Below are 14,317 nucleotides of genomic sequence, written 5' to 3' on the forward strand. Positions count from 1 at the left end.
TTTTACGGGGTGTATTTATTGCACTTTTTCTGTTTATTGTGTTCAGATTGCATCGGATCCAGAGTAAGAATTATTCTGTTCTCCTTTACGTTGTGTACTGAAGAATGACAATAAATAATCTTGAATCTTGATTCTCTTGTGCCCTCCAAACTACTTTTAGCTCCATTAATATCTTCCTTTTTATTTACAAAATTACCTACATTTATTATGAATGGACGCCACTACAGTACTATTGTGCAATCACGGTACACACAAACCAGACAAATCATAACTAACACAGACTAAACTAATACATGGAGGATGGCATTTATCTCCATGGTCTCGAAGCATCTCTATGTTATAGGTGGATGCTGTGTATTCTTTTTCCACAGCTACCAGATCACAGATATACCCCCTGAACATTGCCGGGCTGTCAGCCCAGACAGAACCCTCCGCCTTCCGTCTCCTGGACCACAGTTAGCTATTGTAGCCAGCCCCACGAACAGGTTAACACTGTAAGATATAGGAACAGAATTAGGGCATTGGGCAGATCAATACTGCTCCCCCATTCCATCATGGCTGATTTATTATCCCATTCAACCCTGTTCTCCTTCCTTCCTTTCTTGCTTGTGTTCTTTGAATCCCTGACTAAACAAGAACCTATCAACCTCCGCTTTAAATATACTCAATGACTTGGCCTCCACAACCACCTGTGACAATGAATTCCACAGATTCACCACCCCCTGGCTAACAAAATTCCTGTCATCTCTGTTCTAAAGTGATGTCCTTGTATTCTGTGGCTGTGCCCTCTGGTCCTAGGAAAGAGCCTCCACACATCCATTATTTCTAGGCCTTTTAGTATTCGACAGGTTTGAGTGAGGATATCTTCCTCCCTGCCCTGCTCCCTTCCATACTGGATAACCAAAGATGAAGCAAATGGGCTAAAATGCAGCCAGAAGGCTTGGAGCAACCTGCTCAGATATGCAAATACTGGCTGCAGCCTCATACACTCCACGTACAGTAGTGTAGCAGCTAGCATGACGCAATTACAGCTCGGGGCATCAGAGTTTGGAGATCAATTCTGGAATCCTCTGGAAGGAGTTTTTATGCCTTCCCCGTGGATTGTGTAGGTTTTCTCCGTGTACTCCGGTTTCCTTCCACAGTCTGAAGATGTACTGGTTGGTAGGTCAATAGGTCATTTTAACTTGTCCTGTGGTTACACTGGTGTTGAATTGGGGTTGCTGGGAGGCGTGGCTGGAAGGGCCTGTTCTGCCCTTCATCTTGATAGGTAAATAAATATGGACAGCATTGGGAGTGTTGAGCTGGGATGTGTGCAATTTCAGTCTCACGGTGTGAACATCCTTTCTCCCTCAGGCTCTGAAGGCGCTGCAGGATATGAGTTCCTGTCCCAGCTTCACATCGCAGTCGTCCGTGTTCTCTCATACAGCACCTCGCAAGGCAAAGAGCATTCCCGTGCAGGCCTTTGAGGTAACGGTCTTCTGCCTTCTGCTCGCGTCAGTATTCGCTGAGGTGATGAGTTCTGCTCCTCCTCCCTGGCCAAAGTGGTGGCTCTCCCACTAGGGTGGGACCAGTTTTGTAAAATCATGAGAGTAATATAGATTAAAATCAGGAGGGGATATGATAGAGGCCACGGGGGTGGTGGGGTGGGAGGGAGGGTGGATAGAGGCTGAGGGGTGGTGGGGGGATGGATAGAAGCCACAGAGGGGTTGGGGGGATGGATAGAGGCCATGGGGGGTGGGGGAGGTGGGGGACAGGATGGGCAGAGGTCTCAGAGGGGTTGGGAGGCAACGGATAGAGGCCACGGGGAGTTGGTGGGGGAATGGATAGAGTCCATGGGAGGGGGAGGGTGGATAGAGGCCTCAGAGGGGTTGGGGGGGAATGGATGGAGGCTGCAGGGTGGGTGGTGTGGGGTTACAGATAGAGGCCATGGGAGGAAAAGATAGAGATTGCTGGAGTTATACTCTTCAGGGAAAAATTTAGGGAAGTTGTTTAAAACTGTGAATAGTTTTGATAAAGGTAAATTGAGAAGCTGTTCCCAGAAGTTTTCCAACTGTCAGACGAAGATTAAACAGCAAGAGGGGATTCTTTTTGAACAGTGTATTATTGAGCTGCCTGCTCTCTATGACAGCATTGATTCCAGTTTATCTTCCATTCAGTGAGACTGAAGTGCTTCACTGCAGTACTCTTCAGAAATGAGCCATTCTTACGGCAAAAGCCACATTGGAGCAGAATGAGGCCATTCAGTCTGTCAATCCTGTTCCTTTGACAGTAATGCACTTTGTTGTTTCAACTATGTGAAGGGTCGGTCAAAACTGGAGCTTTTGTTTCTCTGCTCACCTGAAAACAAAGAGAAACAAAACCTACTTAGAGTCATAGAACACCACAGCACAGAAACAGTCCCTTTGGCCCTTCTAAACAATGCTGACCTATTAATCTGCCTAGTTAGTCCTAGCGACTCGCACCCAGACCATAGCCGTCCCTACCCCTCCCATCCATGTACCTATCCAAATTTCTCTTAAATGTTGAAATGGAACTCACATCCACCATTTCCACTGGCAGCTCATTCCACACTTTCACCACCCTCGTTCCCCCTCATGTATCCTTTAAACATTTTACTTCTCACCGTTAACCCATGACAATCCTGGACTGAGCCAATACCACAGGCATTGAAGCCAAGGTTTTGAAGGCTCAGCTCAGATGGACCGGCCGTGTGATCCGCATGGATGAGTCCAGAATGCCGCATCAGTTGTTCTACGGAGAACTGGAGCAGGGCAACCGTGCCCAAGGTTGCCCAAGGAAGAGGTACAAGGACAACCTCAAGTGGGCCAAACTCCAGCCCTGCGATCTCGAACATACTGCTGCTGACCGGTCCCAGTGGCGCAATCTATGCTCCAAGGCAGCAAACAGCTTCCAAGCCAACTGGCGCATGCAGCGCCTCAAGGCGAGTCAAGAAAGACACAGGAAGGCGTCCGCTCCTGCTCCAGCAGGCGGTGCTCCTTGCCCCATCTGCAACCCTATCTGCGCTTCGGACTTTGGCCTCAGAAGTCCTGTGCGTGTCCACAGACGTTGACTGCACAACAAATTCATCTTCCTCGGACTTCGAGAGACTACTAATATGTACTACTGCTACTAACCCATGACCTCTAGTTGTAGTCTCACCCAACCTCAGTGGAAAAGCTAACACAATGGCCACTCTGCTTAAATCTCACCTAATCTATCTACTTGATCCATCATTGCCCTCTATTTGTGACAGCAGAAATTTAGAGTGCCAGATCGCATTCCCAAAGTGCACAATTTTCTACACTTGTGCTGTTTGTTAATAGTAAACATTAGCCCCATGTGGCAAGAGAATCTGATGTCCAGATCTCTGCCCAGTTACCACCAGATTTGTTGTGACTTTTCCCAAATTTAACGTGAGGTGCACTCAACATGACTGCAAACAGAGAGAATGTCGTTAGAGTCATTGAGCACTGCAGCACAGAAACAGGATCTTCAGCCCACCTAGTCCCCAACTAACTATTAATCGACCTGCACCCAGCCATAGCTCTCCACTCCCCTCCCATCCATGTATCTATCCAAACTTACCTTGCCTTATAAAATCAAACCCGTATCCACTGGGAACTCATTCCACACTCACCACTCTCTGAGTGAAGAGGCTCCCCTTCAACATTTCACTTTCCAGCCTTAACCTATGACATTGTTCTAGTCTCACCCAAGCTCAGTGGAAAAAGCCTGCTTGCATTTCCCCTATTTATACCCCTCATAATTTTGTGTATTTCTATCAAATCTCCCCTCATTCTCCTATACTGCAGGGAATAAAGTTGCCATCTATTCAATCTTACTCTGTAACTCAGGTCCTCAAGTCCCACCACACTCTGTGTAAAAAAAAAAAACTACTTCTGACTTGCCCCCATTACTTTCTTCCAATCACCTTAAAGTTGTAACCCCTTTCTGCCCTGGGATCTCAGGCTGTCCACTCAATCTATGCCCTTTAACTACTCTTTGCCAGTACATCGCCTGTCCGTCAGTATATCTGCCTCTCCACCATCACACTGATCCACAGTGTTAATTCCCTCCAGTGATCCTATTATCAACATGAAGCTCCCTCAGTTGCATCTTTCCAAGAGCGCAGCATTCCCCCAGGGAGTTTGTATCTATGAACCTGTTTGATTTCACTGAGAGAGCTACCACTGAGCCAGCACATAACTAGTCATGTGCTATCGGACTACTATGGTAGCTGATCACCAATTGCCAATCAGGCTTCAATTTCCGCCACTGTCTGTACGTTCTCCTGTGACCATGTGGGGTTCCTCGGGGTGCTTTGGATTCCTCCCACAGTCCCAAGACGTATGGGGTTAGGGTGAGTGAGTTGTGGACGTGTTGAAGCATGACGACATTTGTGGACTGCCCAGCACAATCCTCGGACTGCAATGGTTATAGATGCCAACGACTCATTTCACTGTATGCTTTGATGTTTTCGGAAGGAGAATAGGGTTGAGATGGATAATGAATCAGCCAAGATGAAATGACAGAGCAGGTGTGATGGGCCAGATAGCCTAATTCTGCTCCTATCTCTTCTGCTCTTATGTACCAGTGACAAATAAAGCTATTTTTTTTAACAGTAAGTAACCACAGCTCTTATAACGTTGGCACTCATCTTCCTCTTCTTCCTCAGGTTAAGCTGGACGTGAACCTGACAGATTTAACGAAGATTGGTAAATCGCAGAAGTACTCGCTCAGTGTGGATGTGGAGGGGGGTAAACTGGTGGTAATGAAGAAATCCAAGGACACTCAGGAGGACTGGAACACATTTACTCATGATAAAAGTAAGGAGGAGGGCCGCGCCTAGAACCTATTCCATAATTCAGTTGAGTTTTGGGACTAGCAGTAGCCTAAGGTTTTAAGAATGATGTTAAATATTTGACACCGTGATCAGTACAAAAAAAAACCTTTTTAACAATCTTTGTTATCAATCTCTTCGTCTTGCATGCTGTTCATACAGAACAATTCATTACACAGGTAGTACAAGGGAAAGTAATAACAGATTGCTGAATAAAGTTACAGTGCAAGTAGACAATAAGGTACAAGGTCATAATGAGGTAGGTTGTGAGGTCAAGGCTGCATCTTATACTAGTGAATTGTTCAATAGTTTATGACAGGGCTTTGTATCGAATGGGAGGGTGGAGAAGACAGAATGAGAGGGTGCAGGAAGATTTGGGCGCCGTGGTAGTATAGCGGTTAGCACAACACTTTATGTCAATGACTTCCATGGTGGAATTAATTGCTTTGTTGCAAAGTTTGCAGACGATATGAAGATAGGTGGAGGGGCAGGAAATTTTGAAGTAGAGAGGCTACAGAAGGACTTAGTAAATACAAAGTACACTGCAGATGCTGTGGTCAAAGCAACACATACAACACGCTGGAGGAACTCAGCAGGTCGGGCAGCATCCATGGAAACGAACAGTCAACGTTTCAGTCCTGACGAGGGGTCTCTGCCCACGGATGCTGAGTTCCTCCAGCGTGTTGTACATGTTGCTGAGAAGGACTTAGGAGAATGGGCAAGGAAGTGGCAGACAGAATACAGTGTTGAGAAGTGTGTGGTCATGTACTTTGGTAGAAGAAATAAAAGGGAAGACTTTTTTTTAAATGGTAAGAAAATTCAAAAATCGGAGACAGAAAGGACTTGGTAGTCCTTGTACAGGATTCCCTAAAGGTTAATTTGCAGGTTGAGTTGGTGGTGAGGAAGGGAAATGCAATGTTCACATTCATTTGAAGAGGACTGGAATATAAAAGAAAGGATGTAAAGTTGACTATATAAAGTGCTGGTGAGACCTCACTTGGAGTATTGTGAGCAGTTTTGGGCCCCTTATCATAGAAAGGATGTGCAGACACTGAACAGGGTTTAAGGAGGCTCGTGAAAATGATTCCAAGTTTAAACAGCTTGTCGTATGATCAGTGTTTGATGGCTCTGGGCCTGTAGTCACCAGAACTCTGAAGAATGAGGGGTGACCTAATTGAAACCTAATCAACGTTGAAAGGCCTTGATAGAGTGGATGTGGAGAGGATGTTTCCTATGGTGAGACAGTCTAGGACCAGAGGACACAACCTCAGAATACAGGGGGCATCCTTTTAGAACAGAGATGAGGCATTTCTTCAGCCAGAGAGTGGACAGGCAGAGGTTGATTGGTCAGGGCATGAAGGGATGTGGGGAGGAGGCAGGAGACTGGGGCTGAGAGATAAAAATGGACCAGTCATGTTGAAATGGCAGAGTAGGCTCGATGGGCCAAAAGGCCTAATTCTGCTCCTATATCTTATGGTCTAAATTAGTGGGTTGCTGTGCAGTGTAACCTATTGGGCTGGATGGATGGGTGTCACAACATTTCCCTAAATAAATAAATTAGATTAAGCTGGCTGCTTCACTGAGTAGTGATTATAAAGGCCAACAGTAACATGCAATATTCAGGGAATTATTGTAAAGTAAATAATTCTAAGGTAAATTGTTACAAAGTGAATTGTTATGACTAAGTTATTATAAAGTAAACTATATTTACTCTCCATCAGTTCGGCAGCTGATAAAGTCGCAGCGTGTCCACAACAAGTTGGGAATTGTGTTTGAAAAGGAAAAGGATAAAACGCAGAGGAAGGACTTCATTTTTGAAACCACAAGGGTGAGTGGCCAGGCTGCTGGTGTTTCATTCTCAAACAGTTCAGTCTGGATTTGTTGTGTCAAACAACAACCTGTTCCAATGCACAGTTTCGACCCGAAACGTCGACAGTTCCTCTCCTCTACAGATGCTGCTCAGCCTGCTGACCGGGGTAGGACATACACAGTGAATGGAAGGGCACTGAGGAGTGTGGCAGAACAGAGGGATCGGGGAAATACAGATCCGGAATTCCTTGCAAGGGACATCAGAAGTAGATAGGGTCGTAAAGAGAGCATTCAGTACATTGGCCTTTAGAAATTGGAGTGCTGTGTACAGCAGTTGAAATGTCACTTTAGTATTTTATAAGACATTGGGGAGGCCTAATTTTCAGTACTATGTGCAGTTCTAGGAAGCTGTATCTGCAGGAAAGATACCAGTATCAGGTTTAATATCACTGGCATACTGTATGTCAAGAAATTTGTTATTTTGCAGCAGCAATGCATTGCAATAAATAATAAAAAATAGAAATTACATTAGTGTGTGTGTGTGTGTATATATATATATATTGCAAAAAGAGCAAAGAAAAGTGATTTAGTGTACATAGGTTCATTATCTAGTCAGAAATCTGATGGCAGAGGAAAAGAAGCTGTTCTTAAATATCAAGTGTGTGTCTTCAGGCTCCTGTACTTCATCCCTGCTGGTAGAAATGAGAAGAGAGTATGTACTAGGTGACGGGGTCCTTAAATGATGGACACCACCTTCCTGAGGCATCGGCTTTGGAAGATATCCTCAGTGTAGTGGAGGTTAGTGCTTATGATGGAGCTAGCTGAGTTCCAATATCAGTATGAATAGAGGTGAACGAGTAGAGTTCCTTTGGCAGGTTGTTTCTTGTTGCAAATTCCACTATCTGCGGTCCGTTGTCTACATTAATGGCAATGCCTATGACATCATAAAATGTTCCACGGAGCTTCAGGCAAACGACCTTCGTTACTGTGTGTCTGAGATGTTAACCGAAAGCGTATAAACCACTCTGCCATTTCCAGAGTCATGATTACGTATATGAAGTGTTTGATGTCTCTGGGCCAGTACTTGACAGAGTTCAGAAGGATGGTGGGGGATCTCATTAAAATTTACTGGATACTGGAAGGCCTATATAGAGTCTTGGACCGAAACATCAACTGTTTACTCTTTTTTATAGATGCTGCTTGGCCTGTTGAGTTCCTCCAGCATTTTGTGTGTGTAACTTTGGATTTTCAGCATCGTTTAGGGTTGTCAGAATAAAGGCACGTCTCCAGGGTAGGGGAATCCAGAACTAGAGGGCATTAGTTTAGGGCGAGAAGAGAAAGAATTATAAGAGACTTGAGGGGCAGCTTTTTCACCCAGAGGGTGGTGAGTTTATGAAATGAGCTGTCAGAAAGTGGTTAAGGCAGGTACAATAATATTGTTTAAGAAGCGTTTTAGATAAAAGTACATTAAATTAGAGCAACCAACACAAAATGTTGGAGGAACTCAGCAGGTCAGGTAGTATCTGTGGAAGTGAATTAACATTGGACGTTTCGGGCCAATACACTTCATCGGGACTGGAAGGGGAGGGGGAAGATGCCAAAATAAGAAAGTGGGGGAAGGGAAGGACGACAAGGTAGAAGGTGATATGTGAAGCCAGGTTGGTGGGGCGGGGGGGAGAATGAAGAATGAAGCTTGGGAGGTGATAGGTGGAAAGGGCAAAGGGCTGAAGAAGAAGGAATCTGATAGAGGAAAGTGGACCAAGGGGAGAAAGGGGAGGAGGAGGGACACTAGGGGAGGTGATAAGCAGGTGAGGAGAAGAGTTAAGAGGCCAGAGTGGGGAATAGAAGTAGAGGGAATGAGGAGGGGGAGGAAATTACCTGAAATTGGGGAAATTGATGTTCATGCTGTCAGGTTGGAGGCTACCAAGACAGAATATGAAATGTTGCTCCTTCAACTTGAGAAAGGCTTCACCACAGCAGAAGAAGAGGCCATGGATCAAATGTTGGAAAGGGAATGGGGATTGGAATTAAAATGATTAGCCACCGGGAAATCCTGCTTTTTGCAGATAGAACAGAGGTGCTTAACAAAGATGGTTCCCCCATTTTACATTGGGTTTCACTAATGTAGAGGAGACCGCATTGGGAGCACCGGATACAGTAGATGACCCCAACAGGAAAAGTGTCACCTCACCAGGGAAGATAGTTTGGGGTCCTGAATTGAGGTGTTTATTTGTCATTTCCATAGGTGCTGCCTGACTTGCTGAGTTCCTCCAGCATTTTGTGTGTGTGGCTCTGCATTTCCTGCATCTGCAGAATCCTTTGTGTTCAGATTAGCTTAACTTTGCGACGGACTTTGAAACATACAGTGAAATGCCTCGTTTGCATCAACAACCAACACAGCCCACAAAAGTTGCCATGTTTCCGGCGTCAACATAGCATGCCCACAACATGCGGGGTTTCACAGGTTACGGTCAGACACTATGAATTGGAACTAAATGGGTGGACTGTGGCTGGATAGACTGGTTGGGCCAAAAGACCTTCATCCATGCTGTTTAGTTCTGTGATTGTAAGGACTTTGAAAGCACAGTTGGCAGCCACTCTGTCAGGCCTTTACTAGTTGTTGTTCACTGTTCTCCCCGTACAGAAACGTGAGGCATTCTGCCAACTCCTGCAGCTAATGAAGAACAAGTATTCAAAGCAGGATGAACCGGACATGATCTCCATCTTCATTGGCACCTGGAATATGGGTAAAGATTAACTTTATTTGTCACTTAGAACAGCACAGCGCAGCCTCTTCAGCCCACAGAGTTGAGCTGACCTTTAATCCTACTTTAAGATTACTCTAAACCGACCCTCCTGCATAGTCCTCCATTTTACTTTCATCCATGTGCCTATCTATGAGTCTTTCAAATGTCCCTAATGTTTCTGCCTCTACCAGCATCACTGACAGTATGTTCCACTCACCCAACACTCTGTGTGTAAAAAAAAACTCCCTCTGACATCCCCCACTCTACTTGTCTCCAAACTCCTTAAAATTAGGCCCTCTTGATTGTGCTGGGCAGCCCACAACTTACTAATCCTAAGCCGCACGACTTTGGGATGTGGGGGAGAAACCCTCATAGTGACGGGGAGTATGCACAAACTGCTGGTGGGAATTGACCCTTGATTGACTGCACTGTAAAGCATTACACTGAACACTACCCTACCATGACAAAGGGGATGTGGAATGGGAGTTAAATACTGACCTGGCCATGAAGGCCTGTGTCCTGAAGATATAGTGTGTTGGTCCATTGCCTCCTCTGCTGTCACAATGAGGTTGGAGGAGCTAGACCTTCCATTTGCATGTTTGTTTGGGTAGCCTCCAAACTGATGGCATGAACATTGATTTTTGTAACCTCCAGTAATTTCTTCCCTCTCCACCTTCTCTCCTTTTTCTTTTCCTGTTCTGGTCCCTCTCTTACTAAGCCCTTCTCCTCACCTGTCCTCACCTTCTCCTCCCCTTTGGTCCCCTCCCCCTTCCCTTTCTCCCATGGTCCACTGTCCTGTCCTATCAAACACAAAATACACTGCAGATACTGTGGTCAAATCAACATGTACAAACAAGCTGGAGGAACTCAGCAGGTCGGGCAGCATCCGTGGAAACGAACAATCAACGTTTCAGGCCGAGACCCTTCGTCCTGACTGTTCGTTTCCATGGATGCTGCCTGAACTGCTGAGTTCCTCCAGCTTGTTTGTACGTGTCCTGTCCTGTCAGATTGGTCATTCTTCTGCCCTTTATTTCTTCCACTTATCCTATCGCATCTATTACCTTCCACCCTCGTTCCTCCTCACCTGGTCTTACCTATCACCTGCCAGCTTCCCTGTCCCCCCACCTACTTGTTCTGGCTTCTTCACCCCTCCTTTCCAGGCCTGAAATGTCAACTCTTTATTGATTTCCATAGCTGCTGCCTGACCAGCTGAGTACCTCCAGCATTTTGTGTGTGTTTCTGCAGATAGCGTGTTTGTGGTTGTGTGGAATTTTGAAGCGTGTCTCCCTCTCTCAAATATTTTGTTGACCAGGAAGTGCCCCCCCTCCGAAATTCATGGCATCCTGGCTGGTTTCCAAAGGCCTTGGGAAGACTTTGGACGAGATGGCGGTCACCATTCCACACGACATCTATGTCATTGGGACCCAGGAGAACTCGGTGGCGGACAAGGAGTGGGTTGACTTTGTCCGAGGCAGTCTAAAGGAATGCACTGACCTAGACTTCAAGCCGGTAAGGTGTGCAGTGGAGAGACAGCTGATGCTCAGCTTTCTCTTTGTGGTGGTCAGAGGGATGTCTGCATTTGAGTTTCTGGATTGGGGTTTGGGGTATCCCTTGATCCTCCTACATCCCCCACACCCACGTCCATATTCTGAGATTAGCGACACCATTTTATAAGATTGCCTTTATTTTGTTGCCTACTTGTGAGTCCTCGTGCAGGATTCCTGAAAGATTAACTTGCAAATGCAACTTTAGCATTCATTTCCAGAAGGCTAGGATTTCAAATCAAGGATGTAATGCTGAAGCTTTAAAAGGCACTGGTCACTCTGCATTTGTGAGCAATTTTGGGCCCCTTAACTAAGAAGAGATGTTGTGTCGTTGGAGAGAGCGTGAAGGAGGTTCACAAGAATGTTTCAGGGAATGAAAGGGTTAATGTGTGAGGAGCATTTGATGGCTCTGGGCCTGCACTTGCTGGAGTTTAGAATGAGGGAGGATTTCGTTGAAACCTCTCAAATATTGGTAAGCCTAGTTAGAGAGGATGTGGAGAGGATGTTTCCTATAGTGAGAGAGTCTAGGACCAGAAGGCAAAATTTCCGAATAAAGGGTCATACATTCAGGACAGAGATGAGGAGGAATTTCTTTGGCCAGAGGGTGGTGAATCTGTGGATTTCATTGCCACAGACAGCTGTGGAGGCCAAATCAGTGGGTATATAGTCAAAGGTACTTGGGCAAAGGCAGGAGAATGGGATCAAGAGGGATAATAATTCAGGCATAATGGAATGTCAGTGTAGACCTGATGGGCTGGATGGCCTAATTCTGCTCCTATTTCTCCTCTGTTGTTAAATGCGAGATTGTCCATTTTGGAAGGAAAAATTAAAGAGCAGATTATTATTTAAATAATAAAAAATTGCAGCATGCTGCTGTGCAGAGGGACTTGAGGGTGCTTATGTGTGAATCACAAAAGGTTGGTTTGCAGGTGCAGCAGGCTATCAAGAAGGCAAATGGAATGTTGGCCTTATTTCTACAGGGACTGAATTTAAGAGCCAGAAGGTTATGCTGCAACTATACAGGGTACTGGTGAGGCCACACCTGGAGTAATGCGTGCAGTTCTGGTCTCCTTATTTGAGGAAGGATATTCTGGCTTTGGAGGTGGTGCAGAGGAGGTTCACCAGGATGATTCCAGAGAAGAGGGGGTTAGACTATGAGGAAAGATTGAGTCGCCTGGAACTGTACTTGCTGGAATTCAGAAGAATGAGAGAAGATCTTCTAAGAACTAGGGTTCATAGCCTCAAGATTCAGAGAGTGGATTTAGGATGGAATGAGGAGGGACTGCTTTTCCCAGAGAGTGTTGAATCTGTGGAATTCCCTGCCCAATAAAGCAGTGGAGGGCTACCTCAGTAAATATATTTAAGACAAGGTTGGATAGAATTTTGCATAGTAGGGGAATTAAGGGTTATGGGGAAAAGGCAGGTAGGAGGAGATGAGTCCATAGCCAGATCAACCATGATCTTATTGAATGGCAGATCAGGCTCGACAGGCCAGATGGCCAACTCCTGCTCCTATTTCTTATGTTCTTACTTCTTTTGGTCTAATGGTCTATGTACCTATGTACCTCACTCCCCAGGCTCCTCCATCGATCTGAGTCTTTTGGTTCCTATCTCTGGACTGGGCAAGCTAGCATATTGATAAATTGGTTTATTGTTGGCACAAGTGCTGAGGTACAGTGAGAAACATGTTGAATTCTGTTCATACCGGTCAGTTCAGTACACAGTGCAGAATAAAGTGCTGTGCAGCTACAAGATCCATAAGGAGGTAGATTGTGAGGTTAGGAGTCCAACTCGTTGTACTAGGGAACCATTCAATGGCCTTATAATAGTGGGATAGAAGCTGTCATTGAGCCCTGTGGGACGTGCTTTCAGGCTTTTGTATCTTCCATCTGATGGGAGAGAGGAGAAGATGGAATGACTGGAGTGGGTGGGGGTCTTTGATTATGCTGGTTGCTTTATTGAGGCAGTAAGAAGTGAAGTCAGAGTCCATGGAGGGAGGTTGGTTTCCTTGATGTGCTGAGCTGTGTCCACAACTCTGCAATTTTCTGTAGTCATGGGCAGAGTATTTGCCGTACCAAGTTGTGATGTATCCAGACAGGATGCTTTCAATGGTGCATCGATGAAAATTGTAAAAGCCCCAAGGTCCAATGCAAAGATCTCTTCTTCTGTGAGAGAACTGAGAACCAGGCCTTTCAGAATAAGCATGGTCAGTCACTTGAGGTCTGGTGTCTTCCCTGAAATTTACAAGGATGATTCTGAGAATGAAGGGGTTAATGTATGAGGAGCATTTGTCAGCTTGGGCCTGTACTCACTGGAATTTAGAAGAACGTGTAGGGCTCTCATTGAAACCTACCAAACATTGAAAGGACTAGATAGAGTGGATGTGCGGAGGATGTTTCCTATGGTGGGAGGGCACAGCCTCAAAACTGAGGGACAACCTTTTAGAACAGAGGTAAGGAGGAATTTTTTTTTTTTTTAGCCAGAGAGTAGTGAATCTGTGGAATGCTCTGCCACAAACTGAGGTGCAGGCCAGGTCCGTGGGTATATTTAAGGTGGAAGTTGACTGTTTCCTGATTGGTCAGGGCATCACAGGATATGGCGGAAAGGCAGGTGTGTGGGGTTGAGTGGGATCTGGGACCAGTCATAATGAAATGGCGGTGCAGACTTAATGGGCTGAATGGCCTTATTCTGCTCCTATTTCTTATTTGTTTTATAAGAATGGTAATGGAGGGACAGTGGTAAGGGGATGAAAGATTTTTAATGGTAAATGAGACTGCGATGTTGATGTGACAATCTTATCTACTGTAATCTCATTAAATCTCATTACAGGCACTGTGACTTGCTTTTGCAGCTAATTTGTATGTGAGTGTCGATTGAGCTGACCAGCTCTCCCCACGGGCAAACCAAGCCTCATGGGGTCATAGAGCACCACTGCACAGAACCAGGCTCTTTGGAGCACCCAGTCAATGCCAGGCTGTCATCCACGTTACTTATCCGAACTTCTTTTGAATGTTGCAATCCAACCCACATGCACCACTTCCTCTGGCAGTTAATTCCACACTCGCACGCTGTCTGAGTGAGGAAGTTCTCCTCAGGTTCCTCTTATCACCCATTAACACCTGCAGGGAGTAAAGGAATGAGAAGGACATCTGGCTCTTAGCCTGTTCCCTGCAGCGTCTCAATCATCATTTGGTGATCAGAATCACATTTACCATCACTAACGGATGTTGTGAAATTTGTTGTTTCGTGTCAGTACATTTCAATACACAGTAGTAAAAAAAATTACTTAAGAAATGTGCTGTGCATAAAAAATTAAGTCGTGCAAAAAGAGAGCAAAAAAAAAGTGAGGTCATGTTCATGGGCTCATGGACCGTTCA

At 45.4% G+C, this 14,317-nt stretch overlaps 1 protein-coding gene across 1 annotated transcript in view; it reads left to right on the top strand.

Moving 5' to 3' along the window:
• Positions 1–14,317, top strand: part of inppl1a (inositol polyphosphate phosphatase-like 1a) — a 188,493-nt gene that overhangs the window by 123,838 nt on the left and 50,338 nt on the right. Inside the window, exons 8-12 of the mRNA XM_059963612.1 lie at positions 1,354–1,467; positions 4,676–4,826; positions 6,562–6,668; positions 9,294–9,396; positions 10,709–10,905. Coding sequence (XP_059819595.1) covers positions 1,354–1,467; positions 4,676–4,826; positions 6,562–6,668; positions 9,294–9,396; positions 10,709–10,905 — 672 coding nt within the window. The remainder of the gene's footprint in view (positions 1–1,353; positions 1,468–4,675; positions 4,827–6,561; positions 6,669–9,293; positions 9,397–10,708; positions 10,906–14,317) is intronic.

Source organism: Hypanus sabinus, chromosome 3 (assembly GCF_030144855.1).
Source record: "Hypanus sabinus isolate sHypSab1 chromosome 3, sHypSab1.hap1, whole genome shotgun sequence".
In the NCBI taxonomy this organism is placed as follows: domain Eukaryota; kingdom Metazoa; phylum Chordata; class Chondrichthyes; order Myliobatiformes; family Dasyatidae; genus Hypanus; species Hypanus sabinus.